This window comes from Gopherus evgoodei, unplaced genomic scaffold (genome assembly GCF_007399415.2).
Source record: "Gopherus evgoodei ecotype Sinaloan lineage unplaced genomic scaffold, rGopEvg1_v1.p scaffold_32_arrow_ctg1, whole genome shotgun sequence".
Lineage (NCBI taxonomy): Eukaryota > Metazoa > Chordata > Testudines > Testudinidae > Gopherus > Gopherus evgoodei.
Window position 1 is genome coordinate 6,532,281 of NW_022059994.1, and position 27,877 is coordinate 6,560,157.

General features: G+C 65.8%; 1 protein-coding gene across 1 annotated transcript; it reads left to right on the top strand.

Annotated features, from left to right (window-relative positions):
* Positions 1-14,479: 14,479 nt before the first annotated feature.
* On the top strand, positions 14,480-27,498 carry LOC115640971 (chloride intracellular channel protein 1). The gene is made up of 6 exons (XM_030544032.1): positions 14,480-14,731; positions 22,488-22,597; positions 23,066-23,191; positions 23,590-23,696; positions 24,885-25,066; positions 27,271-27,498. The coding sequence occupies exons 1-6, from the start codon at positions 14,693-14,695 to the stop codon at positions 27,430-27,432; spliced, it is 726 nt and encodes a 241-aa protein (XP_030399892.1). The 5' UTR covers positions 14,480-14,692; the 3' UTR covers positions 27,433-27,498.
* Positions 27,499-27,877: the final 379 nt, after the last annotated feature.

The window sequence follows — 27,877 nt, forward strand, 5'->3', positions numbered from 1 at the left end:
GCCCAGCCCTGCCCCCCCAGCTCTGCCAGTGCCCCTCACTCCCAACCCGCAGCCCCTGCTAGCCTAGCCCTGCCCCCCCCAACTCTGCCAGTGCCCCTCACTCCTGACCCGCAGCCCCTGCTAGCCCAGCCCTGCCCCCCCAGCTCTGCCAGTGCCCCTCACTCCCGACTCGCAGCCCCTGCTAGCCTAGCCCTGCCCCCCCAGCTCTGCCAGTGCCCCTCACTCCCGACCCGCAGCCCCTGCTAGCCTAGCCCTGCCCCCCCAGCTCTGCCAGTGCCCCTCACTCCCGACCCGCAGCCCCTGCTAGCCCATCCCTGCCCCCCTAGCTCTGCCGGTGCCCTTCACTCCCGACCTGCAGCCCCTGCTAGCCCCCACCCCCCGCTGACCTTTCCAGGACTGGCCAGTAGGTTTCGCAGCCCGAGATTCACCTCCTGGATCTTGGCCAGCAGGAGGCAGCTCTGATTGGGGCATGAATCTGGGAAATAATCCTAGGGGGAGGGGAGAAGAAATAGTCAATGGGGAAAATTTCTGCAACGAGTGTGCAGGTCCCCTGCCGGACGCCTGGGTCCCCTGCTGGATGCCTGGGTCCCCTGTACCTACCCTGGGCAGCTTGGGCATCCCATATCACAATTCACCCCCCTGTCATGGGAAAATGGAATGATCCATTTCACTCCCCCAACACTAAACAATGGAATGACCCATCCACACTAAATATTTATGGCATGATTCAATATCTTCCATCCAGTAGTAACAATGGACTGTTCCTCCCCTTTATTCCCCTAATAATAAGAATGGAATGACCCATCATCTCCTCCCCATAATACCGTGGATCTTTCTGTCCCACAGCAATTACAATGGATCAGTCTATTTCCCCTTCATGAGACAGTGACAATGGACCAGTTCATTCACCCCTTATGGTAACAATGGACCAGTCCACTCCCCCTCCACATAACAATGGACCAGTCCATTCACCCCTAATGATAACAGTGGACTGATCCACCCCACCTACTTTTTATAACAGAACAACCCACCTCAATTAGGGTTGCCAACTTTCTAGTCACACACAACTGAACACCCAAGACCCTCCACTTCCCAAAACCCTGCCCCCTCCCATTCCCCCTCCCTCATTGGCTCGCTCTCCCCCACCCTCACTCACTTTCACTGGGCTGGGGCAGGGGGTGGGGGTGCAGACTCTGGAGTCAGGGTGGAGATGAGGGGCTTGGGGTGCAGGAGGGGCTCCAGGTGGGAGGGTGGCACCGAGGGATTTGGAGTGTGGGAGGGGGCTGCGGGTTGGGGTGCCATAGTGGGAGGGGGCTCTGGGATGGGGCAGAGGGTTGGGGCTCAGGGCATGGGCTTGCCTTGGGCGGCTCCTGGTTAGTGGGACAATGAAGTGGGGGGGGGATAAGGCAGGCTCCCTGCCTGTCCTGGCCCCTCTGACCACGCTGCGCGCACCCCGGAAGCAGCCAGCAGGTCCGGCTCCTAGGTAGTGGGGCCAGGAGGCTTCACGCGCCAGTCTCACTTGCAGGCACTGCCCCCACAGCTCCCATTGGCCGTGGTTCCCAGGCAATGGGAATGCATAGCCGGTGCTCAGGGCAGGGGCAGCGCGTGGAGCCCCATGGCTCCCCTGCCTAGGAGCCGAACCTGCTGGCTGCTTCTGGGGTGCAGTGCGGTGCCAGGACAGGTAGGGATTAGTTTGCTAGCCCCACAGCACCCCCAACCAGACTTTTAACGGCCCAATGGGCGGTGGTGACCGGAGCCCCCAGGGTCCCATTTCGACCGGGCGTTCCAGTCGAAAACGGGACACCTGGTAACCCTCTCTCCTCTGTACAGTAATAATGAAATAATCTCTTCTCTCTGCACCCCCCATTAAACACAGTGGACTGCTCCATCTCCCCATTATTAATAATGGATCAAACCACTCCCTTCACACAATGGACTGAGCTCTGCTCCCACCGCCCCCCACAGTAACAACAGCCTGCTCCATTGCAACTCTAGTCATACCAATGGCCCAATCTATTCCCCCCATAATCCAAATGGACTGATCCTTCCACCTCCCCATGTTAACAATGGACTGATCCATCCCCATTCTAATCACGATGGTTTGATCCACCCCAAAGATTGATCCATCCCTATCTCCTAATTAATACTAACAGATCAATCCAGTCCCCATCACAATAATAATGGATTGATCCGTCCCTCTTTCCAATAAAAATGGTTTGATCCATATTCCCCAGGCTAATGGCTTTATCCACCCCCATTAAAAACAATGGACTGATCTATTGCCCACCCCAACATGACCCCCCATTGTGAGAATGGACTGATCTGACCCCTCCCATCCCCCCAAAGACAATGCCCTGACCCATTCCCCCCGCGTATTAAGGTGGCGATGGTACGTACCGGCTCCGCCCCCGCCTGCTCCTGCCCGCGCTGGGCCTCCAGCAGGTGGCGCCGGTACCAGCCCCGCAGGCGCTCGGCCAGTTCCAGCCCCTGCAGCAGCGCGTCCCGCTCCCGCTCCCGCGCCCGCCTGCGCTGCAGCTGGGGGGAGACGGGGGTCAGCGAGGGGCGGGGAGCCCGGACGCCTGGGTTCTCCCCCCGGCTGGGGGAGGGGAGTGGTGTCTAGTGGTTAGAGCAGGGGGGGGCGGGGAGTCCGGACCCCTGGGTTCTCCCCCGGCTCGGGGAGGGGGGTCTAGTGGTTAGAGCAGGGTGGGGCGGGGAGCCCGGACGCCTGGGTTCTCCCCCCGGCTCGGGGAGGGGAGTGGTGTCTAGTGGTTAGAGCAGGGTGGGGCGGGGAGCCGGGATGCCTGGGTTCTCCCCCCGGCTCGGGGAGTAGGGTCTAGTGCTTAGAGCAGGGTGGGGCGAGGAGCCCGGATGCCTGGGTTCTCTCCCCGGCTCTGGGAGGAGAGTGGGGGCTGGTGGGTCAGAGCAGGGGGGGCTGGGAGCTCGGACTCCTGGGTTCTCTCCTGGCTGTGGGAGGGGAGTGGGGTCTGGTGGTTAGAGCAGGGGGGGGCTGGGAGCTAGGACTCCTGGTTCTCTCCCTGGGGAGGGGAGTGGGGTCTAGTGGTTAGGGCGGGGAGCGTTAGGACCCAGGACTCCTGGGTTCTCCCCCAGGTCTGGAAAGGCAGTGGGGTCTAGTGGTTAGAGTGGGAGGTGAGGGGCTGGGAGCCAGGACTCCTGGGTTCTCTCCCCACCTCTGGGAGGGCAGTGGGGGCTGGTAGTTAGAGCAGGGTGCCCCGGACTCCTGGGTTCCCGAGGGCGAGGCTGTCACTCACCCTCAGGAAGAAGTGCTCCGCCTCCCAGCTGCCCAGCCCGGTGCCCAGGGGCAGGATGAGGATGGTGTAGCTGCGCTGAACGGCCCCGGGGGGCAGCAGCAGCGACAGCAGGGGGCAGCGCCGCATGGCAGGGTGGGGGGGCTGGCGGGGCACCCCCTCCCTCATCCCAGCCCCTGCGCCGTGTCCTTCCCCTTCTGCGCTGCCCTCTTCACACCTCCTCTCTGCCCCTCCGGCGGCTCCCGCTCGGCAGCCCAGCCCGGTGCTGACTGAGGGGCCTGGCTCAGGGAGCCCAGTTGGGGGGGGACCCTGTGCCCGGCTAAGCCGCCCGGCCGCTGAGCCCAGCATTTCCTGCAGCGCCGAGACAATGGCCCCTAAGCCCCGGCTTCCGCCCGGCTGGGCCAGGCAGGGGGACAGAGCTGGGGATGGAAAGAAACTACCCCCTCCAGCCCTAGAGGGGACAGGCCCCTGCCCCATTCTCTGCCCCCCTGAGCCTGGGGCCAAATGGGAGCCGGCTCTCCCTAGAGGGGACAGGCCTGGTGCCCCATTTCCTCCCATCCTCTAGGACTTCTGTTCCTCACCAATAGAGAACATCTGGGGGGCTGCGGGTCGGGAGTGAGGGCACCGGCAGAGCTGGGGGGAGCCCGGGGGCTGTGAGTCTGGAGTAGGTGGCACCGGGGTGGACCCACGGGGCTGTGGGTCAGGAGCGGGGGGGCTGGGCCCAGGGGACTGCGGATCAGGCGTGCAGGGAATGGGGCTGGGCTGGGAGGCGCCTGGGGGCCTGCGGGTCGGGAGTGGGGGGGGGCAGGTGGGGCTGGGCCCAGGGGACTGCGGGTCAGGAGTGCGGGGAATGGGGCTGGGCTGGGGGGTGCCTGGGGGGCTGCGGGTCGGGAGTGGGGGGCGCCGGGCCGGGCTGAGGGGACTCACCGCCCCATAGTCGATGCCGTGGGTGATCGTGTGGCGTCGTGGCTCCTTCTGGACGCGGAGGCTCCGGGGACGCCCGGCCTGGCCCAGGGAGCTGTTGATGCTGCGGGATCGGGTCACGCCCCTCGGCTCCCCCTCACCTGGGGTGAAAGGGTGGGGGTGAGCCCCAGCCTGGCCATGGGGCCAGTCCCCTCTAGGGGCGCCAGCTCCCCCCCCCTCGGCCCCAGGGCGGGGACTGGCTGGCTCAGGGGGGCAGGGAATGGGGCAGGGACCTGGCCCCTCTGGGGGCCTTTGTCCTCTTGTCCCGTCCTCGCTGCTGTAATTAAACCACTAATTAATTACAAGGCTCATTGATTGCCCAGCTGGGCCTGTACTGATCCATCAATCCTCGTATTGGAGACACGGACACAGTCCTCGTCAATGTAATTAACTGGCCCCGTGCGTCCCACACTGGTGCTCCTCACTCCCGACCCGCAGCCCCTGCTAGCCCAGCCGTGCCCCCCCAGCTGTGCCGGTGCCCCTCACTCCCGACCCGCAGCCCCTGCTAGCCCAGCCCTGCCCCCCCAGCTGTGCCGGTGCCCCTCACTCCCGACCCGCAACCCCTGCCAGCCCAGCCCTGACCCCCCCAGCCCTGCCGGTGCCCCTCATTCCTGACCTGCAGCCCCTGCTAGCCCAGCCCTGCCCCCCCAGCTCTGCCGGTGCCCCTCACTCCCGACCCGCAGCCCCTGCTAGCCCAGGCCTGCCCTGCCCCCCCAGCTCTGCCGGTGCCCCTCACTCACGACCCACAGCCCCTGCTAGCCCAGCCCTGCCCCCCCAGCTCTGCCGGTGCCCCTCACTCCCGACCCGCAGCCCCTGCTAGCCCAGGCCTGCCCTGCCCCCCCAGCTCTGCCGGTGCCCCTCACTCACGACCCACAGCCCCTGCTAGCTCAGCCCTGCCCCCTCCAGCTCTGCCGGTGCCCCTCACTCCCGATCTGCAGCCCCTGCTACCGCAGCCCTGTCCCCCCAGCTGTGCTGGTGCCCCTCACTCCCGACCCGCAGCCCCTGCCAGCCCAGCCCTGCTCCCCCAGCTCTGCCGGTGCCCCTCACTCCCGACCCGCTGCCCCTGCTAGCCCAGCCCTGGGCCCCCCCAGCTCTGCCGGTGCCCCTCACTCCCGACCCGCAGCCCCTGCCAGCCCAGCCCTGCCCCCCCAGCTGTGCCGGTGCCCCTCACTCCCGACCCGCAGCCCCTGCTAGGCCAGCCCTGCCCCCCCAGCTGTGCCGGTGCCCCTCACTCCCGACCCGCAGCCCCTGCTAGCCCAGCTCTGGGCTCCCCCCATCCTCCTCTCTGTGTCTCAGCCCCTCGGCTTGGCCTTGCCGTGCATGGTAGAGAAGGAGGGCGATTTAAGGGGTGAGGGAGAGTTTGGGGGGGACTGAGGGGGATGGGAGGCTCTAGGGTTGGCTGAGGAGCTGAGGGGTCCATGGGGCTGGGTTCCCATGGAGACAGAGGGAGGGACACAGCCGGGGCTTCTCTCCCAGCCCGGCCGACTCAGCAGGAACAGGGCAGCGGGGGCCTGGTGCCAGGAGCGACCCCCCCTCCCGCCCCCACTAACACAGCTGTGCTGCCCGATGCCCAACCGCACGTAGGCAGCACCGCCGGTGCCCGTCACTCCCGACCCGCAGCCCCTGGGCTCCCCCCTGCTCCGCCGGTGCCCCTCACTCCCGACCCGCAGCCCCTGGGCTCCCCCTGCTCCGCCGGTGCCCGTCACTCCCGACCCGCAGCCCCTGGGCTCCCCCCTGCTCCGCCGGTGCCCCTCACTCCCGACCCGCAGCCCCTGGGCTCCCCCCTGCTCCGCCGGTGCCCCTCACTCCCGACCCGCAGCCCCTGGGCTCCCCCCTGCTCCGCCGGTGCCCCTCACTCCCGACCCACAGCCCCCTGCTCCGCCGGTGCCCCTCACTCCCGCCCCACAGCCCCCTGCTCCGCCGGTGCCCCTCACTCCCGACCCGCAGCCCCCTGCTCTGCCGGTGCCCCTCACTCCCGACCCGCAGCCCCTGGGCTCCCCCCTGCTCTGCCGGTGCCCCTCACTCCCGACCCGCAGCCCCTGGGCTCCCCTCACTCCGCTGGTGCCCCTCACTCCCGACCCGCAGCCCCTGGGCTCCCCCCTGCTCTGCCGGTGCCCCTCACTCCCGACCCGCAGCTCCCGGGCTCCTTCCAGATCCGCCAATGCCCCTCACTCCCGACCCGCAGCCCCTGGGCTCCCCCCTGCTCCGCCAGTGCCCCTCACTCCCGACCCGCAGCCCCTGGGCTCCCCCCTGCTCCGCCGGTGCCCCTCACTCCCGACCCGCAGCCCCTGGGCTCCCCTCACTCCGCCGGTGCCCCTCACTCCCGACCCGCAGCCCCTGGGCTCCCCCCTGCTCCGCCGGTGCCCGTCACTCCCGACCCGCAGCCCCTGGGCTCCCCCCCTGCTCCGCCGGTGCCCCTCACTCCCGACCCGCAGCCCCCGGGCTCCTTCCAGGTCCGCCAATGCCCCTCACTCCCGACCCGCAGCCCCTGGGCTCCCCCCTGCTCCGCCGGTGCCCCTCACTCCCGACCCGCAGCCCCTGGGCTCCCCCCTGCTCCATTGGTGCTCCTCACTCCCGACTCGCAGCCCCTGGACTCCCCCCTGCTCCGCCGGTGCCCCTCACTCCCGACACGCAGCCCCTGGGCTCCCCCCTGCTCCATTGGTGCTCCTCACTCCCGACTCGCAGCCCCTGGGCTCCCCCCAGCTCTGCCGGTGCCCCTCACTCCTGACCCGCAGCCCCTGGGCTCCCCTCACTCCGCCGGTGCCCCTCACTCCCGACCCGCAGCCCCTGGGCTCCCCCCTGCTCTGCCGGTGCCCGTCACTCCCGACCCGCAGCCCCTGGGCTCCCCCCTGCTCTGCCGGTGCCCCTCACTCCCGACCCGCAGCCCCTGGGCTCCCCCCTGCTCCATTGGTGCTCCTCACTCCCGACCCGCAGCCCCTGGGCTCCCCCCTGCTCCGCCGGTGCCCCTCACTCACAGCTCACAGCCCCTGGGCTCCCCCCAGCTCTGCCGGTGCCCCTCACTCCTGACCCGCAGCCCCTGGGCTGCCCTCACTCCGCCAGTGCCCCTCACTCCCGACCCGCAGGCCCTGGGCTCCCCCCTGCTCCATTGGTGCTCCTCACTCCCGACCCGCAGCCCCTAGGCTCTCCCCTGCTCCGCCGGTGCCCCTCACTCCCAGCTCGCAGCCCCTGGGCTCCCCCCAGCTCTGCCGGTGCCCCTCACTCCCGACCCGCAGCCCCTGGGCTCCCCTCACTCCGCCAGTGCCCCTCACTCCCGACCCGCAGGCCCGGGCTGTTTGAGGTTCCCCTCCCTGTCACTGTTAGACCAAAGATTTTCTGGGCTCTGTCACTCATGCCCAATGGCCCCAGGCTGGAGCCCCCACTCCCGGCATTGAGATGCAGCCACTTCTGGGGCATGGCAGCTGGTTATACAGGGACCCCTCTCCCGGGGTGGAGATGCAGCCACTTCTGGGGCATGGCAGCTGGTTATACAGGGACCCCTCTCCCGGGGTGGAGATGCAGCCACCTCTGGGGCAGGGTGGTTGGTTATATGGGGACCCCTCCCCCGGGGTGGAGATGCAGCCATCATTGGGGCAAGGCGGCTGGTTATACAGGGACCCCTCCCCCGGGTCAGAGATGCAGCCACCTCTGGGGCGGGGAAGCTGCTTGTACCCTCTGGTGGGAGTTTCGTGGGCCAAGGGCGGCGATCCGGGAAGGAGGCGTCCTCAGCAGCTGGGGCTGGCGCTCGGCCGGCCGGTGGGTCGGATTAGACGCCTTAATCTGCGGCTTAACCCGAAGGAAAACTCCCAGGTGCCAGGCCGGGGGCGAGACGCTGGGAGCAGCGCCCGTGGGAGCGGGGGGCAGCATCGGGCCCCTCTCGTAGCTGAACTGAATGGTTCACCCCTCCCCCGCCATGGGGCCGGCTCCCCAGGGCTCTGGCTGGCCGTGGGGTCGGGGCGGGCCCAGCTCTAAGAGGATTGGGGCTCTCCATGGCTGGGCAGACAGGATCAGCCCTGCTAAGCCCCCGGCCGTATGCTGCCAGGCTGACTCCCCGCTTCCTGAGAGACTGGGGGGCTGGCCCCACAGCATCATGGCTGCCCTCCATTCCCCTACAGATCCTGTACCCACCCCCACCCCCGAGAGCTGCCATTGCCCTCCCCCTGCGCTAACCCACCAGCCCCCACTCCCCTCCCAGAGCCATGGAGAAAACCCAGGAGTCCTGGCTCCCAGCCCCTCTTGCTCTGATCCATCAGCTCCACTCCCCTCCCAGAGCCAGGGAGAAAACCCAGGAGTCCTGGCTCCCAGCCCCCCTGCCCTAACCCACCAGCCCTAACTCCCCTCCCAGAGCTGAGAGAGAACCCAGGAGTCCTGGCTCCCAGCCCCCCTGCCCTAACCCACCAGCCCCCACTCCCCTCCCAGAGCTGAGAGAACACCCAGGAGTCCTGGCTCCCAGCCCCCCTGCTCTAACCACTAGCCCCCACCTCCCTCCCAGAGCCAGGGAGAGAACCCAGGAGTCCTGGCTCCCAGCCCCCCTGCCCTAACCCACCAGCCCCCACTCTTGTCCCAGAGCTGGGGAGAGAACCCAGGAGTCCTGGCTCCCAGCCCCCCCTGTTCTAACCACCAGCCCCCCACTCCCCTCCCAGAGCTGGGGGGAGAACCCAGGAGTCCGGGCCCCCCGCCCTGCCCCCTCACTCACGCGTCTGGCCCCCGCTCGGCCTCTCCTGCGCCGAGTTGTGTCCGGTCTCAGCCAGCTCCGGGCCAGGCCCCTGCTCCCCCTCCTGGTCCTGGAGCAGCGCGATTCTCAGCCCGGCCACCAGGCGGGGGAAGCTCAGAAACCCCCCGCTGGGCCCCGCCACCTGCTGCAGGGCGGGCAGCACCCCGGGGGGCAGGTGCTCGTGCTGCGCCCCCACCGGGGGGCTCAGGCCCGGGCCCCCCCGGCCCCAGCGGCTCTCGATCTCCGAGAGGTGCACGGCCCCGTGCCGCTGCTCGTCCAGGATCTCGAAGAGGGTCCGCAGGCTGCGGAGGAAGGACCGGGGCAGCCGTGGGGCCAGGCCCAGGGCAGGGTCCTCGGGGGCAGCAGGGGGAGGGGAGGCGACCAGGGAGGTCATGGGTCAGACCAGGGTGGGGGGCTGGGAGCCAGGACGCCTGGGTTCTCCGGGAGGCGAGTGGGATCTGGTGGGTTAGAGCAGGAGGAGCTGGGAGTCAGGACTCCTGGGTTCTCCGGGAGGGGAGTGCGGCCTGGTGGGTTAGAGCAGGGGGGGCTGGGAGCCAGGACGCCTGGGTTCTCTCCGTGGCGGTGGCTTCGTCTGTCTGTCCGTCCCTCGCCTGCCCATTTTGGAGTCAGAGCAGCTGGGGGGAGAGGCGGGGGGGGGTGATCCCAGCTGAGAGCCGGTCATGTGACTCACCAGCCTGTCCTCTTAATCCTCCAGGCCAGCTGATTAGCGGCTCCAGCTAATGAACCTTCCCCACTCTGGGATCTGGGCCAGGGGGCCAAGCCCTGGGTGGGAGGAGACCCAAAGAACCCAGCCGCTGCCCCCATCAGCTGCCCTCCCTTTAGCCTCCTCGTCTGCTCCCCAGGTCTGGGCACCCTTTGTTATTGTAGGGTCTCCTGTATCAAAACGGGGGTGGGACAGGTTGGTTATGGTTGGGTCTCCAGTGAGCGCTGGGCAGGGCTGGTTTGTTATAGTCGGGTCTCCTGTCAGCGCTGCGGGGTGGGTGGGTTGTTATTGTAGGGTCTCCAGTGAGCGCTGGGCAGGGCTGGTTTGTTATGGTTGGGTCTCCTGTCAGCGCTGGGCAGGGCTGGTTTGTTATGGTCGGGTCTCCTGTCAGCGCTGCAGGGTGGGTGGGTTGTTATTGTAGGGTCTCCAGTGAGCGCTGGGCAGGGCTGGTTTGTTATGGTCGGGTCTCTTGTCAGCGCTGCAGGGTGGGTGGGTGGGTTGTTATTGTAGGGTCTCCAGTGAGCGCTGGGCAGGGCTGGTTTGTTATGGTCGGGTCTCTCTGGTTTGTTGGGGCCGGGTTTGCGGAAATGCTGCTTGTTGCAGGACCTACTGTAAAGTCAGCTCAGCCCAAGCCAGGGACTGGTGGCCTCTGTACCCCCCCGTGGAGCAAGGGGCCCTCAGCCTGGCCCCCCCCGGCCTTCCGCCCCTCCCCCACACACTGTCCCCCGCCCCCCAGCACCCCCCCGCTGTCCCCCTCCCCCCGATCGGAGCATCCACCTCCAGCTCCTGCGGGAGACTCCTGGAGAAGGGGGCTGGTTGGAATGGGGGGGTTAGTGGTTGGGGGGGCGGGGGAGGGAGGTTGAGTGGCAGAAGCCTGAAACCTTGTGGCCAGTAGCAGCACTGCACCATGCGGACGGCAAGGCCCCCCCAGCTCTGCCGGTGCCCCTCACTCCCGACTCGCAGCCCCCCGCTAGCCCAGCTCTGCCCCCCTCCCCCAGCTCTGCCGGTGCCCCTCACTCCCAACCTGCAGCCCCCCGCTAGCCCAGCCCTGCCCCCCCACCAGCTCTGCCAGTGCCCCTCAACTCCTGACCCACAACCCCCTGCCAGCCCAGTCCTGGGCAGGCCCCCCCCACCCCTGCTGCCACCAGATCACTGATTTTTTTCTGCCACTTTCCTCCTTTGTCCTGAGGCCCGAGGCCGGTTCCTGGGGCTCTGAGTCCCAGATGCCGTGAGTGGCAGCTGCTGTGTTGGCTGGGCCCACGTCCCCCCCGCCCCGGTGCCCAGGGGAGATGAACAGACGGTCCCTGGGCCTGGAGCCGACAGCTGCTCCTGCCAACCCGCCAGAGCCAGGAAACTCGATCTGGAGGCGCCAGCCCTGGGGACCAGAGAGAGAAACAGCCAGACATCGAACGGCCAGAGTCCCCCTGGGCTGGCAGGGGCTGCGGGTCGGGAGTGAGGGGCACCAGCAGAGCTGGGGGGGAGGGGCTGGGGTTGCAGGGGCTGCAGGTCAGGAGTGAGGGGCACCGGCAGAGCTGGTCTGGGAGGGGGCAGACCAGGCAGGGGGGAGCTTGGGGCTTCTGCCCTGGGGGTGGTGACAGATCGGGGCAGAAGCCCAGGTCCTGGCAGGCTGTCACGGAGCGTGGGGGAGTCCAACCCTGCAGCCCTCTTCCTGGGACCCACAGTGACTCTCGGCCAGCCAGTAAAACAGAAGGTTTATTGGACAACAGGAACACCGGTTACAGCAGAGCTTGCAGGCACAGTCAGGACCCCTCCACCGAGTCCTTCTGGGCTTTCAGGGTGCCTGGGTCCAGCATAGGATCCCCTGAATTCCCCTCATCCAGCCCAAAACCGAAACTGACCAGCCCCTCCTCCAGGCCGATTCCTTTGTCCAGCTTCCCCGGGCCAAGGTGTTAACCCCTCCCCCCACCTGGCCCAGGTTACAGGCTCAGGTCCTGTCCCTCACCTAAAGACATCCCCGGCTCTCCCATCCCCACACAGACAGCCCCTGCTCCATCACACAGGCTCTACCCCACGGGGCAGTTTGTGGGCATCTCGTGGCCCTTGAGCGGCTGAGGATTCTTGTTCGTGGCTCGCTGGGCCCCTATGTTTGGCTGTCTCATCACTGACCCCGAGATGCAGCCACCTCTGGGGTAGGGGCTGGTTATACAGGGACCCCTCTGGGGTGGGGCGTGGCGGCTGGTTACCTAGGGACTCTCGCCCGGCACGGAGACGCAGCCCCTCTAGGGTGGGGGGGGAGCTGATGATATGGGGACCCCTCACCCGTGCAAGGTGCGGCCCCCCTAGGGTGTGGGGGGGCTGACACGGGGACCCCTCACCCGTGCAAGGTGCGGCCCCCCTAGGGTGTGGGGGGGCTGACACGGGGACCCCTCACCCGTGCAAGGTGCGCCCCCCTAGGGTGTGGGGGGGCTGACACGGGGCCCCCTCACCCGTGCAAGGTGCGGCCCCTCTGGGGTGGGACGCGGGTGGCTGGTTACCCAGGGACCCTGGTGCTGGCCTGGAGCTGCAGGCTCAGTCCCAGGGCAGGGGAGGCTGCTGCTGGTTAATGGGTAACCCAGGCCCAGCCGCAGTCCAGGGGATCCCTTGGGTGTGCTGGGGAGGGATATGAGCTACCAGGGGTTAAATCAGCCCCCCGTGGGCAGGAGCCCGGCTGGGCCCCTCAGGGAGCAGCTCAGGGTCCCGAGGCGTCCCCCAGCCCCGGGCTCCGGCCTCCAGCAGGGGTCACAGGCCCCCGGGCAGCTGCCAAGCTCAATATTGACAGAGCAGGCATGGCATGAGCGGAGGGGGCGGGGCAGCTTGGGGGGTGATGCTGGAGTGGAGGGGGACAGGGGACGCATGGGGGGGCCCAGGATTAGCCAGATGGGGGGGGTGGATAGAGGTCGGGGGGGTCGGGAGAGCGCAGGATGCACAGATACACATGGGGGAGGGGCAGCAGGCTGGCTCTGGTCCCTATGGGACTGGCCAGGCCTGAGACACCCCAAGCACTGGGGTGGGGGGGGGGAGAGTGGGGGAAGCTTTGTGATCAGCCTCCCCCTGACCCTGGTAAACAACAGAGCTGGAGGGAGGGGAACATGGGACCCAGCTCTGCCGGTGCCCCTCACTCCCGACCCGCAGCCCCTGCCAGCCCAGCCCTGCCCCCCCGCAGCTCTGCCGGTGCCCCTCACTCCCGACCCGCAGCCCCTGCCCCCCCGCAGCCCTGCCGGTGCCCCTCACTCCCGACCCGCAGCCCCTGCTAGCCTGGCCCTGCCCCCCCGCAGCCCTGCCGGTGCCCCTCACTCCCGACCCGCAGCCCCTGCCCCCCCGCAGCCCTGCCGGTGCCCCTCACTCCCGACCCGCAGCCCCTGCTAGCCCGGCCCTGCCCCCCCGCAGCCCTGCCGGTGCCCCTCACTCCTGACCCGCAGCCCCTGCCAGCCCAGCCCTGCCCCCCCGCAGCCCTGCCGGTGCCCCTCACTCCCGACCCGCAGCCCCTGCTAGCCCGGCCCTGCCCCCCCGCAGCCCTGCCAGTGCCCCTCACTCCCAACCCGCAGCCCCTGCCAGCCCAGCCCTGCCCCCCCAGCTCTGCCGGTGCCCCTCACTCCCGACCCGCAGCCCCTGCTAGCCCGGCCCTGCCCCCCCAAGCTCTGCCGGTGCCCCTCACTCCCGACCCGCAGCCCCTGCTAGCCCGGCCCTGCCCCCCCGCAGCCCTGCCGGTGCCCCTCACTCCCGACCCGCAGCCCCTGCCAGCCCAGCCCTGCCCCCCTGCAGCCCTGCCGGTGCCCCTCACTCCCGACCCGCAGCCCCCTGGGGGGTGTCAGTTATCAGTGTGGGGTGATTTTATATCCGTGCCCGCCCCCCTCCAGTTTTCCGGCCCCCGGGTCTGTGAGCCGTTGAAATGACTGACACCGGATTTCCGTGGCCTCTCGCCAGGGGCTGCTCATTCATGGCTCAGGACAGCGCTTTATTGTGTCGCTTCAAGTCTCCGCCCTGCCACGGCCACGTGGGCCTTTCCTCCCTGTACCCGCCCCCCTGCTCGACCCAGAGCCGGGGAGAACCCAGGAGTCCTGGCTCCCAGCGCCCCTGCTCTAACCGCTAGACCCCACTCCCCTCCCAGAGCCGGGGAGAACCCAGGAGTCCTGGCTCCCAGCGCCCCTGCTCTAACCACTAGACCCCACTCCCCTCCCAGAGCCGGGGAGAACCCAGGAGTCCTGGCTCCCAGCGCCTCTGCTCTAACCACTAGACCCCACTCCCCTCCCAGAGCCGGGGAGAACCCAGGAGTCCTGGCTCCCAGCGCCCCTGCTCTAACCACTAGACACCACTCCCCTCCCAGAGCCGGGGAGAACCCAGGCGTCCTGGCTCCCAGCGCCCCTGCTCTAACCACCAGCCCCCACTCCCCTCCCAGAGCTGGGAGAGAACCCAGGAGTCCGGGCTCCCAGCCCCGCCTGCTCTGACCCACCAGCCCCCATTCCCCTCCCAGAGCCGGGGAGAACCCAGGAGTCCTGGCTCCCAGCCCCCCCACACTCTAACCACTAGACCCCACTCCCCTCCCAAAGCTGGGAGAGAACCCAGGAGTCCTGATCCGTGGGGGCCGCTCTGTCTGTCTGCCGCTGCCCCCAAAGGACTCGAGTCTTTCACTGGTACCATCTGTCTGTCCCGGACAGGGGGAGAGGGCGGGAGGTGGGGGAAAGTGGGGGGCAGAGGGCGCCGGGGAAGGAGGGGGCGGGGGGCAGAGGGAGGGAGGGGGCGGGGCTGGCAGGAGAGAGAGGTAGCCCCCCCCCCGCCCCAGCCTGCCCCCTCCCCTCCCGGTGACTCACTCTCTTCCTGGGTGGGGCTGGCGGGGCGGACCCGCCACTCCGGATCGGCTCCGTGTTGCGCCGAGAGTTGCTCGCAGGACTCCGAAGTGGGGCGATTCGCGCCCCACGACCCGGCCCCGGCTTTTCCCGCCCCGTGGGGGAGCCTTGAAACGCGCCCGAGCCGCGGAGCAGGGGTGATTTGTCCGTTTCTAACCCCCCGCCCCGGAGCTAGCCCCGGGCCATGGCCGAGGAGCAGACGCAGGTTGAGCTGTTTGTGAAGGTAAGGGGGGGCGCCCCAAACTCCGGAGCCGCTCCGCTGTGACCCCCCTTCCCGGGGGGAGCCCGGCATGCCCCTCCCCCCCACAACGGGAGTGGGGCCAGAGAATGAGACCCCGGGAAGGAGCAGAGAGAGACCCCCCCCAACCCCACTTCACTCCCCGCCCTCCGAATCCCCCCCCAGGGGCGGGGGGAGCTGATTATCTGGGGGGAGGGGGACCAACTTCCCTCCTCCTTCCCCCTGAAGTGGGGGGGCTCTGACTCCTTCCTGCCCCCACTGCCCCCTTCCTTTCTCCTTCGTCTAGCACACCCTTCCCGCTCCCCTTTTCACTCCCCCTCCTCCTTTCACCCCTCCTGTCTCCCTCCCTTCAGGGTGCTTCCCTCTTCACACCCCTCCCCTCCTTTTCACACCCTTTTGCCCCCTTCTGTCTTTTTCACACCCCCTTTCCCGCCGCTCGCCTGGCTCCGGTTCACTTCCCCCCCCACTTCCTCCCTTCCTCTTCTGCCTTCCTCCTCTGGCTCTGCCTCGCTCTCCTTTTCCCTCCCCAGCCTCCGGGTGGGTCCCACCTTCCTGTGCCCCACCCCCCGGCTCTTTCTCGGGGTCACTCGGAGACTCACGTCGGCCCCATTTGGGGAAGTGTCTTCAACGGATTCCGGCCCCGAAATGCCACAGCCCCAGCCGGCCACGCCCGGGTGGGCCATGGGACAAGGTGTGCTGGGCCGGGACCCCACAACCACACACGGGGTCTGTCCCGTACCCTATAGATCATTAGGTGCACTTCTTGGGGGTGCAACTCTTTTTGGGGTGCGTGTGCGAAAACTGCAGCTTGGGAGACCCTGACGTGTCCCGCGAATTCGGGGCTGCTCAGACGAGCTTTGTGGCTTAGAAAAATTCGAAGCTTTTCGATTCATTTAGTTTTTTGGTGGGGGAGAAATTAACTTTGCGGCCTGCATCCTTCCTCTCCTCCGACGCTGAAAGGGTTGAAAATGAAACTGCTTCGTCAGCCGGGCGTTCGACCAGAAAGAAGCTTTGTCTGACCCCAGCCCCAATTAATCCCCCCCCAAACCACCTTTTCAAAATGACCAAGGAACTGAGCAATCTGCCGCGGCCGCCCCAGCTCCGGCCTGATCCTGCTCTGAGATCTGCGTGTAAGACGTTTCCAAGCGTGGCTAGGGTGTCACGGGCTCGGCAGAAGACACTCGTGCAGGACCGGCCCAGGTGGGAAAGTCAGACTGATAGAGGCTAAAGTTAGCACCGGATGCAAATACACACGGCCTCTTTGCATGGCTTTCATTCCCTGGCGGCAGGTGTGTTTTGTTTCTCTCCGGCCTGGCCTACGCCCAAATCAAAAACCACCGAGCATCAGGAGCCCTGAGCTCGCTGCTCTCCGTTGACGTCCACCGTTTATTCAGCACCTGGACTCCTGCGCTTTAATATTCAGCCCCCGGAGGGGCTGCGAAATTCCTAGATTTGAGGATCCGTTGTGATCCAGCCTCTGTTTGACGCAGACCTGGCACTTCCTTGCGTTGATTCCTGGCCCAGCCTGGGCAGATCTTTGCATCTTGAATTAAAACCGGAGACTCTACCACCTCCGTCAGCAAGTTGTCCGAGTGGGTAATTCCCCTCCCAGTTAAAAAAATTTACACCTTCTTTCCCCTCTGACTTTGTCCAGTTTCAACTTCCAGCCATTTGCCCTTGCTAGATCTGAATTCCCACAGCACAGCACGTGATCCCTGGTTTTACAGCGGTTTCGCCTCCCTCAGATACAAACTGCTTTGAGACGCTTTTAACCTGATTTGAAATCGCCCACGTCCAGCCGAGCTGGGTTGGTGCTGGCTTCCCCAGCCCACGAATATCTTAGAGCTTTGCATGGAGAGAGAAAAGTGGCCATTTCCACCAGACGTGACTGAAAACCCCCAAACGTTTGGTCAGTTTGGGTTAATCAAAATGTTGAATTCCTGTTTTCAAACTTTAAAAAAAACTGTTTCGGTCTGATTAGTTTAAGTGTCCCAATAAAAAGCTGGTTTGAATCGTAAAACCGGAGTTGTTTGGTTTTGTTTCGAAAATGTAGCCACAACTTTTGTCGGTGGTTTATTTTTGAGTCGGCGATTTGTCAAAACCGATCCTGTTTTGCCGACGTTTTCAACAAAGTGACACTTTTTAATGCAAAAAGAGCTGTTGAAAAATCACGACGAGCTGTAGGGTTAATGAAAGCACTTAAGTCCTGGATTAATCTTCCCCTGAGTGCAGCGTTACTCGTGCCTGGCTTGGCCCAACGACTGTACGGGGTGCGGGAGAATTTTCTCCATGAAACATTTTTCACTATGAGGGGAACCCCAGTTTCCCAGCACCTACATTCCTTTGTGAAAGTGTCAATTTCAATGAACGTTTCTGTTCCGGGGTGAAAAAATCGGGGGGAAAAGTTTGGCGAATGTTGACCCATCCTGTTTTTTGCCATTCTTGGAATGAAAAGCTTCGGCTTTCGCTTGGAAATGACTTTTGGGTTGGAAGTTTGAGTTTTAAAAAGATCCAGACCGAAAAGAAACACTTTGAAATGAACCAAATGTTTTGATTCACCAGAAGCGGGTTTTTTGGTCAGATTTCCGGGTGGCGTAAAATGTTGAGATTTTGGCTTTTTGTCCCAATTTGGGAATGAAAAATGTTCAAACTCTCAAATTCGCGCATGATTTGAAAGCCGTTTTGGGTTTAGTCTGAGGCTTCGGGTTGAAACGGCGCAACTGATCAGCGGCTAATTCGCCCGCTCTGGGGATCTTGGGAGTTAATTTGTCCTGTGGGCAGTCTCACTGCAGCTCGACTACGCTATCTCGAATGCAGCCAACTCGAATTAATTGGCCATGCGGCCAAAAGACTCAACTCTGTCACGTAAGGTGACATGAAACCACCACCAGGCCGCCCAACGCATCCCCGGAGCACCTGCATCTGTTCAAACACTGAAGCGAGTTTCCCATGTAAACAAGGCCGGTGGTGAGCAAGTGGCCTAAGCTAAACCGAAATAAAGCCGCTCGGAAGCCAGTGTGCCTGGGGCGGGGTTTGCAACACCCGAAACTGGGCCAATTTTTGAACCAAGATGGGGAAAAACCAGTGATTCGGCTGGAACCATTTTTTTTGCCAGCAGTTTGAAACATTTGATTTGGGGAAAAGTTCATTGGAGGAAAACTTTTCAACTGGTCTGAAGATCCACCTTGGACAATCAAACTGGGGCTGCTTCTGTTTACACAGCCGGGGGGGTCTGTCCAGTTCCTCTTCTGTTTCGCTCTCCTTCCCTCCTTCTCTGCCTGCCTTTCGTTCTCTCGCTTGCTGGCCGGTTTAACTGGGCTGTGCTTGGGGATGGGCTCTGTTAAACTGTCTGCCTCTCTCACGGCTCTGTCCCACTCCTCTTTTCTCTCCCTCCCTAGTAGGAGGCCCCCGCCCCATAAATCTCACCCCCGGGAGATCTTAATCCAAACTTTATACGAGCTTTGTACGCCCCAGCAGCTGAGTAACGCAGCCACGGCCTTTCCTTCTGCTCCGTCTCCTCCTTTGATTTTCTTTCTTTCTTGCGGTGTCTGTTCTGTTCCCCTCTTTCTATCTTTTTCTTCCTCTTTCCTGTGTGTATGTCTGGATCAGGGTGGGGCAGGGATACAAAACAGGACTCTTGGCTTCTCTCCCAGGGGAGAGGAAGGGAGGGGCTAGTGATTAGAGCAGGGGGGCTGGGAGCCAGGACTCCTGGGTTCTTTCCCTGGCTCTGGGAGGGGAGTGAGGGCTAGTGGTTAGAGAAGGAGGCGCTCAGAGCCCGGACTCCTGGGTTCTATCCTCAGCGGTGCATGGTCCCTCCTGTGTCTGGTTTTCCTTCCTAGCTACCCCCTCTTGTCTCCTGTTGTTTTCCCCTGGAGCAGGTTCCTGGACCAGATTTTCTTTGTCTGTTTAAAATCCAAACAGGGCTGAGGGCTGGTTTCCGTGGGCTGGGCTCACCCACTCCCTGGGGTGCGGCGCCTTGAACTTCAGAGTGGCTGCAAATTAGTGTAACTTTAGTTACAGCAGAACAGGACTCCGGTGTGGGAGGGGAGTGAGATCTGCTGGGTTAGAGGGGGGGCTGGGAGCCAGGACTCCTGGGTTCTGTCCCTGGCACTGGGAGGGGCGTGGGGGCTGGTGGGTTAGATCAGCAGGGTGGGGAGCCAGGACTCCTGGGTTTTCTCCCCAGTCCTAGGAGGGAGGACCCTGGGAAAGTCACTCGTTCTCTTGTGCCTCAGTTTTTCCATCTGTTGAATGGGGATCTGATTTCTCTCTGGTTTCTCTAGGTAGAGAGTAAATTCGGCAGGACAGGGCCTGCCTCTCTCCTTACGTGTCTGTGCAGCACCTGGTGCGGGTCCCTGATTCTAGAAAGGCCCCAGACGAGCCGCCTGCCCTGCCCCCTGCTGACCCCCCACCCGGCTCCCTGCAGCCCAGCACCCCCTTCTAACCCCCCCCGCCCTGCTCCCCGCAGCCCGGTGCCCCCTGCTGACCCCCACCCTGCTCCCCGCAGCCCAGCAACCCCTGTCAACCCCCCCTCCCTGCTCCCTGAAGCCTGGTGCCCCCTGCTGACCCCCCACCGGGCTCCCCGCAGCCCAGCACCCCCTGCTGACCCCCACCTGCTCCCCGCAGCCCAGTGCCCCCTGCTCAGCCCCCTCCCTGCTCCCCGCAGCCCGGTGCCCCCTGCTGACCCCCACCCAGCTCCCCGCAGCCCAGCACCCCCGCCAACCCCCCCCCGCCCTGCTCCCCGCAGCCCGGCGCCCCCTGCTGACCCCCCACCCGGCTCCCTGCAGCCTGGCACCCCCTGCTGACCCCCACCCTGCTCCCCGCAGCCCAGCAACCCCTGTCAACCCCCCCTCCCTGCTCCCTGCAGCCTGGTGCCCCCTGCTGACCCCCCACCGGGCTCACCGCAGCCCAGCACCCCCTGCTGACCCCCACCCTGCTCCCCGCAGCCCAGCGCCCCCTGCTCAGCCCCCTCCCTGCTCCCTGCAGCCCAGCGCCCCCTGCTCAGCCCCCTCCCTGCAGCCCAGCACCCCCTGCTGACCCCCACCCGGCTCCCCGCAGCCCGGTGCCCCCTGCTGACCCCCCGCCTTCCTCCCCGCAGCCCGGCACCCCCTGCCAACCCCCCTCCCTGCAGCCCGGCACCCCCTGCTGATCCCCCTCCCTGCAACCTGGTGCCCCCTGCTGACCCCCCGCAGCAGATCCATGATGCGGGGGGGACGACTGAAGTTAGAGGAAGGAACCATTTAACCCAAGGGGGTGAAGGAATGTGACTGAAATAACCTGCTGGGGTGACATCACTGTAGGGAAGGGGGTGAGCGGGCCACAACCACTGCGCAGTAAAGAACCTGCCTCGGGTTGACGCAACGTTTCCCAGCTCCGCCTGGCCAGATTATACCTGGGAAGGGCGAGTCTCCCTATAAAACCCTCCTGGAGTCCCTGGGGCTGGAATGTCCCTCCAGGGCTGATGTAAGGACGGGGGGGGCGTTACACGGAAAGGGGGGCTGGTTTTAAAGGGACAGGCCCTGCATTTCCTTTTCTCAGACTGTCGGGCAGGGATGGGGCCCACCGGCCCAGGAGGAGGGGGGACAGATTGGAGGTGGGAATGGGGGTGCCGGGCGTTATCTCAGGGATCTGGTTGTTTGAGGACTGGGTGAAGGTGGATGCTGGGGGCTTGGACCCACAGGGGAGAGCAGGGAGGGGATAGTCAAAGGGGAATCACTGCAGCACTTCATGGTACAGGGCATATGACACACACCCAGGTCTACTGGTGCCCCTCACTCCCAACCCACTGCCCCTGATAGCCCAGCCCCAGTCTCTCCCCGGCCCCAGGGCTGCCAGCGCCCCTCACTCCTGACCCGATGCCCCCCCCCCCAGCTCTGCCAGTGCCCCTCACTCCTCACCCACTGCTACTCCCTGCCCAGCATTAACATTTTTCTACTGGGACTTGGCTAGGGATGAATCGTCCCCAAAGCCACCGACTGCCTCCCCCTCCCTGGCTCAAAGTAAACCCATAAACCCAGCCTGAGTCGGATCCCATCCCCCGCTGCGCCTCCCCCCCTCCCCAGCCAGCTGGGCTCCTGCTCTGGGGCTGGGTCAGAGCTGGAGGCCCCAAGATGGGGAAGGCCCCATGTCCCACCCCTCATCCAGAGACAGGTAGTCAATCAAAAAATCGAACCCAGGAGTCCTGGCTCCCAGCCCCCCCTGCTCTAACCACTAGACCCCATTCCCCTCTCAGAGCCAGGGAGAGAAACGAGTCCTGGCTCCCAGCCCCCTCTGCTCTGACCACCAGACCCTACTCCCCTACCAGAGCCAGGGAGAGAACCCAGGCGTCCGGGTTTGCCGGCTATAGCAGGGAGGGGCAGGTGTGTCTCTGTAATAACCATCACTGGACAGAGTGTATTGTTCTCCATGGCAACCCAGCAGGCCTGACACCTTGTGTGTGTGTGTGACCTGTTTGTACAGCAACCGGCTGTGGGTGTGGCCCAGACGAGAGGGGTGGGGCCTTGTGTCACTGTAGCCACCCTTTGCAGGGGTAGTTGTGTGTGTCAGGTTGTGTTTCCAAAGGCACCGGTTGTGGGTGCTGGTAGAAAGGGCGGGTGTGAAGCAGCTGCCCAGCAACGGGCTCTGCCTGTCACCTGGCGGAGGGGGCTGGTTGCCGGGCATCTCCCTGGCAACTCGCTGGGGGCCTGGTGGGTGTTGGCAACAGGCAGCAGGATCTGGCTCAGGAGCCGGGATCCTGTTTCCAGGGCCGTGCCCTGTGACCCCTGCGTTGGGGGGGGGGCAGGGTGTCCTGTGGCCCCCTGAACTGGAGGGGGCAGGGGGGGTTAACCCCCCAGCCAACTCCCTCCCCAACAGCCAGAGATCTGTGCCCCTCCTCCTGCCCTGAACCTCACACTCCTACCAGCCCCCAACACCCCCTCCTGTCCCAGAGACCCCTGCCTCCCATCCCCCATAGACATCCCCTCCTCTTTGCCCCTACCCCATCCCCTCGTGCCCCAGACAACCCTTCCTGCCCCCACCCCTGCCCCCCATAGACACCACCTCCTCTCTGCACCCACCCCATCCCCTCCTACCCTGAGACATCGCTGCCTCCCTGCCCCGCTGCAGACTCCAGCTCACCCCACAGGTCCTTCCCTTTCCTGCTGCTACCCCCGCCCCCAGCTCCCCCCCCATCAGCCCCCAAGGCACTCCCCATCAGCCCCCAAGGCACTGTCAGGAGAGGGCCTGTCAGTCAGCGCCTCCCCCCCCATGGGGTGCACCTCCCCCCATATCCCTGGAGATCCAGTCCCTGCCCCGCCCCCATGGCACTGAGCAGGAGGGGGTGAGCGGAGGAGCACAGCCCCTGGGGGAGCCGAGGGGGCCATGGGGACTTGAAAAGGGGAACCCGCTGCAGGGTCCCTACAGGGCAGGTTTAGATCGCCACCTGGTGGCCAAGGCTGGTATGGCAGCCACACCCCCTACGGGTCTGTCTAGCAAGGGGGCGCCGCCTGGTGGCCAAGGCGGGTATGGCAGCCACACCCCCTACGGGTCTGTCTAGCAAGGGGGCGCCACCTGGTGGTGGCTGCCGGTATTGCAGCCTAGATAACGCCGGGGGCGGGGCAGCACTGCCCCATTGTGGGGTGGCAGCTCCAGGGCAGGACAGGGGTGGGCAGGTGGAAGCTCTGGGGACGATCCTGCCCCTCTCTGGGCCCGGGGGAGGTGGGGCCGGGCACTGGGTGGATGCTGAGACCCCTCTGCTCTGTGCCAGGCTGGCAGCGATGGGGCCAAGATCGGGAACTGCCCCTTCTCCCAGCGGCTGTTCATGGTTCTGTGGCTCAAAGGCGTCACCTTCAACGTCACCACGGTGGACACGAAACGGTGAGACGTGGCCGGTGCCCTCACTCCCGACCCGCAGCCCCTGCCAGCCCAGCTCCCCCAGCTCTGCCGCTGCCCCTCAATCCCGACCCCAGCCCCTGCTAGCTGAGTCCCCCCGAGCTCTGTCGGTGCCCCTCACTCCTGACCCACAGCCCCCTGCCCTGCCCACCGTGCTGGTGCCCCTCACTCCTGACCCACAGCCCCCTGTCCCGCCCACCCTGCCAGTTCCCCTCACTCCCGACCCGCAGCCCCTGCCAGCCCAGCTCCCCCAGCTCCGCCGCTGCTCCTCACTCCTGACCCGCAGCCCCTGCTAGCTGAGTCCCCCCCGAGCTCTGTCGGTGCCCCTCACTCTCGACCCACAGCCCCTGCCCTCCCAGCTCTGCCGGTGCCCCTCACTCCTGACCCACAGCCCCCTGCCCACCCTGCCGGTGCCCCTCATTCCCGACCTGCAGCCCCCGCCTCTCATTGCAGGAGGACTGAGACGGTTCAGAAGCTTTGCCCGGGGGGGCAGCTCCCCTTCCTGATGTACGGGACTGAGGTCCGGACCGACACTAACAAGATTGAGGAGTTCCTGGAGGAGGTGCTGTGTCCCCCCAAGTACGTGCCAAGGAGCCGGGCCAGGGTGGCAGGGAGCGTGTGCGGGGGAAGGGCCGGATGGGACTCCTGTCATGTGGCAGGGAGTTCCGCTGGTCACTGGGGAAGGAACGATCCCCGCACCTGGTGGGTTGCTCCGCCCACCGCGTCGCTGAAATGGGGGATCTGAGAACTCTGGAGAGGGGCTTTCCGGGGTGTGGGGGGGTGTTTCCTGTTTTTTGGAGGGTGGGGGAGCTGGATCTTCTGAGTGTGGAGGTCACTAGGGAGGGGTATCGGGGCAGGTTTTGGAGGCTGGAGGGGAGGTGTGGGGGGGCTGGAGTGTGTGAGGAGGGGGTGTCTGGGGGGATGGATGACAAAGGAGGGGGGATCCCACATGCCTGCATCTCTCACTGCCCCCCCAGATACCCCAGGTTGGCCGCCCGTAACCCCGAGTCCAACACCGCTGGGCTCGACATCTTCGCCAAGTTCTCCGCCTACATCAAGAACTCAAACCCGGCGCAGGACCTCGGTGAGTGGGGGAGGGGGATCCCTGGGGCAGGGGGAGGGGTGAAGGGGAATCCCCCTGGGGGAGGGGGAGGGGAAACCCCTCACTTCTCATTGGCTGCCCCAGGTCGCTCTCTGTCTTGCCATTGGCTGCTTCCTGGGCAAATCTTCACCCTCCCCCATCTCCTGCTTTTCTCCTTGGTGGCCTGTCTGACTCCACTTTGTTTCCATTGGCTGCCTCCCCCCCATTCCCATTGGCTGGCTCTCTGCCACTACTTATCTGTCTCTTGTTCTCATTGGCTCTTTCTCTTGGCTGCCTCTTGTCATTGGTTGGCCCCTCTGTGTCTCTTTCCCTCAGTCTCATTGGCCACCCCACATCACACCCTGCTTCTCATTGGCTCCCTCTCTTGGCGGCATCGTCTCCTCTCAGTTCTGATTGGACATGTCCCCTTGCCAGCTCCTCTCTCCTTGGTTCTGGTTGGTTCCAGCTTTGTCCTCTCATTGGCTGCCCCTTGTGTTCCTTCCTCATTCTAATTGGCTCCTTCTCTCTGTTAATACAATCCCTCTGTCGCCTCTCATTGGTCGCTCCTTGGTCTTCCCTTGGGTCTCATTGGCTGCCGCTGTCTGCCATTGGATCGCCCTGATCTTGCTTTGATTTTCATTGGCTGCCTCCATTACCCTCTCTTCTGATTGGTGCCCCCTCATCTGCACTAGATTCTCATTGGCTACATTCTTGGCCTTCCTGGGTTACCTTTTCCTCTGACTGGCTGCCTCTGACCTCGCCTTGACACTCATTGGCTGGCTCCCAGCTTCCCTGGATTTTGATTGTTTGCCTCTCTGCTCCCGTGAGCTTCTCCCCCTTTTGATTGGCTGCCACATATCTCCTTATTGATTCTCATTGGCTTCCCCCCCTTTACCCTCTTGTGACTGGCTGGATGTCACACCCTGGATTCCCATTGGCTGCCCTTCTGACTGCCCCACTCTCATGACCTCCTCTTCTGATTGGTTGTCCTCCGTTTCTGCTCTGTTTTCATTGGCCACCTCTTTTTCTATCCCGCTTCCTTCATCCTCTCTTCTGATTGGCTGCCCTCCATCTCCCCCGGATTCCCATTGGCTGCCTTTCTGTCTTCCCCATTCCGATAACGTTCCCTTCTGATTGGCTGCCCTCCATCTGCTTGTGCGTCTCATTGGCTGCCTGTCCCCCCGCCCCCAGTGCTGGAGAAGGGGCTGCTGAAGGCGCTCACGGTGCTGAACAGTTACCTGATGGCGCCGCTGCCGGACGAGCTGGATGAGACGAGTGCCGAGGACGAGACCCGCTCGAGCCGCAAGTTCCTGGACGGGGACGAGCTGACGCTGGCCGACTGCAACCTGCTGCCCAAGCTGCACATCGTCCAGGTGGGGGCGCCGCTCCCAGCCACGGCCACCAGGGGGCAGCAGGGGGCGCGGGGCCGGGGCCAGCCACCAGGGGGCACCTCTCCCAGCCACGGCCAGCAGGGGGCGCCGCTCCCAGCCACGGCCAGCAGGGGGCAGCAGGGGGCGCGGGGCCGGGGCCAGCCACCAGGGAGCGCCTCTCCCAGCCACGGCCCGCAGGGGGCACCGCTCCCAGCCACGGCCAGCAGGGGGCAGCAGGGGGCGCGGGGCCGGGGCCAGCCACCAGGGGGTGCCTCTCCCAGCCATGGCCAGCAGGGGGCAGCATGGGGCGCGGGGCCGGGGCCAGCCACCAGGGAGCGCCTCTCCCAGCCACGGCCCACAGGGGGCAGCAGGGGGCGCGGGGCCGGGGCCAGCCACCAGGGAGCGCCTCTCCCAGCCACGGCAGGCAGGGGGCAGCAGGGGGCGCGGGGCCGGGGCCAGCCACCAGGGGGCGCCTCTCCCAGCCACGGCCAGCAGGGGGCAGCAGGGGGCGCGGGGCCGGGGCCAGCCACCAGGGAGCGCCGCTCCCAGCCACGGCCAGCAGGGGGCGCCGCTCCCAGCCACGGCCAGCAGGGGGCAGCAGGGGGCATGGGGCCGGGGCCGGCCACCAGGGGGCGCTGCTCCCAGCCACGGCCAGCAGGGGGCGTGGGGCTGGGGCGGGGGGCAGCAGGGGGCGCAGGGCCGGGGCCGGGCAGCAGGGGGCGCAGGGCCGGGGCCAGCCACCAGGGGGTGCCGCTCCCAGCCACGGCCAGAGGGGGGGTGCCGCTCCCAGCCACGGCCAGAGGGGGGGTGCCGCTCCCAGCCACGGCCAGAGGGGGGCAGCAGGGGGCGTGGGGCCGAGGCCGGCCAGCAGAGGGCGCCGCTCCCAACCACGGCCAGCAGGGGGCACGAGGCTGGGGCCGGCCACCAGGGGGCGCCGCTCCCAACCACGGCCAGCAGGGGGCACGAGGCTGGGGCCGGCCACCAGGGGGCGCCGCTCCCAGCCATGGCCGGCGGGAGGCAGCAGGGGGCGCGGGGCTGGGGCCGGCCACCAGGGGGCGCCGCTCCCAACCACGGCCAGCAGGGGGCGCGGGGCTGGGGCTGGCCACCAGGGGGCGCCACTCCCGGCCATGGCCGGCGGGAGGCAGCAGGGGGCGCGGGGCTGGGGCCGGCCACCAGGGGGCGCCGCTTCCAGCCACGGCCGGCGGGGGCAGCAGGGGGCATGGCGCTGCGGGGTGTGGGCAGCAGGGGGCGCGGTGCTGCGGGGTAGGGGGCAGTAGGGGGTGCTGTGCTGTGGGATAGGGGCGCGGCTCTGCGGGGTAGGGGGCAGCAGGGGGTGCAGCGCTGCAGGGTGGTGGGCACTGCTGCGGGACAGGGGCACCAGGGGGCGCGGTGCTGCAGGGGGGCGGAGAAGGGGGCACAGCGCTGCGGGGTGGGGGGCAGAAGGGGGCGTGGTGCTGCAGAGTGGGGGGCACTGTGCTGCAGGGTGGGGGGCAGAAGGGGGCGCTGAGCAGGGTGGGGGCAGCAGGGGGCGCTGTGCATAGGCAGGCAGGACTGGGCCCCATGTGGCACTACGGGGTGCGGCACTGCGGGCTGGGGGGGCAGCAGGGGGCGCTCTGCTGTAGGGCGGGGGGCGCTGTGCTGCGGGGCGGGGGCAGCAGGGGGCGCTCTCCTCTGGCCCCAGGGCCGTGCTCGGTAGCTCGGGATCCTGCAGCCGGGCTGTCTCTGGGGCTGGTTTTCAGGCTTCGCGTCGTGCCCGGGACAGCGTTTCACTCTCTCCCTGGCTCTGTCGCTCTCGGGGGCTCCAGCTCCCGGCTGAGAATCTGGGAGCAGCCGGTGAGCGCGGGACGGATGGGTCTGGCTGGTGCTTTCTCGATCTTTTACTAACCTCTGTATATGTGGGGCCGGCTGTGGGTTTAGCTACAGGATCTAGGTGCAGGACTGTGGTTTATCTATAGCTCTGTGGGTCAGGCCATGGGTCAGGCTGTGCGAGGGGCCATGGATCCAGCTATAGGGTCATGGGTTGGGCCCTGGGTGGGGACGTGGATCTAGCTGTGGGGCCGTGGGTCAGGCTGTGGGTTTAGCTATAGGGCCGTGGGTCAGGCTGTGGAGTTGTAGGGCCGTGGGTCAGGCCGTCAGTCCCCAGGGCTCCGTGGGCCCTGGCCTGGCCTGGCCTGGCCTGGCCTGACCCCCATTCCCCCACCCCCCAGGTGGTGTGTAAGAAGTATCGGGGATTCACCATCCCAGAGGCGCTGGAGGGGATCCACCGGTACCTGCGAAATGCCTACGCCCGCGAGGAATTCGCCAGCACCTGCCCCGATGCCGAGGAGATCGAACTGGCCTATGAGACGGTGGCCAAGGCCCTGAAATAGCCCAGGGGGCCGGGGGGCCTCACCCCAGCATGGGGGCTGCAGAGCCCGGAGGAGGGGGGGGCTGATTTCGGGGGGTCTGTACTTGGCCCAGAGGGGGGCAGGGGATTCGCTCTGAAATGTTAAACCTGTTAAATAAACCTTTAAAACTCCCCTTGTTGAAGTCATGAGAGTCGGGGGGAGGGGAGGGGAGGGGACCCAGGTGTCCGGGATGGCAGCAAAGGGCTGTCATCCCTAGGGGGCTGGAGAGGGGGCTGGAGAATAGGACTCAGGTGTCTGAGATGGCAGCGCAAGACCAATAATGGGACCCAGGTGTCTGGGATGGCAGCGTGGGGCGCTCACCCCTAGGGAGCTGGAGACCGGGAATAGGACCCAGGCGTCCGGGACAGCAGCGCGGGGCGCTCACCCCTAGGGAGCTGAAGACCGAGAATGGGACCCAGGTGTCCGG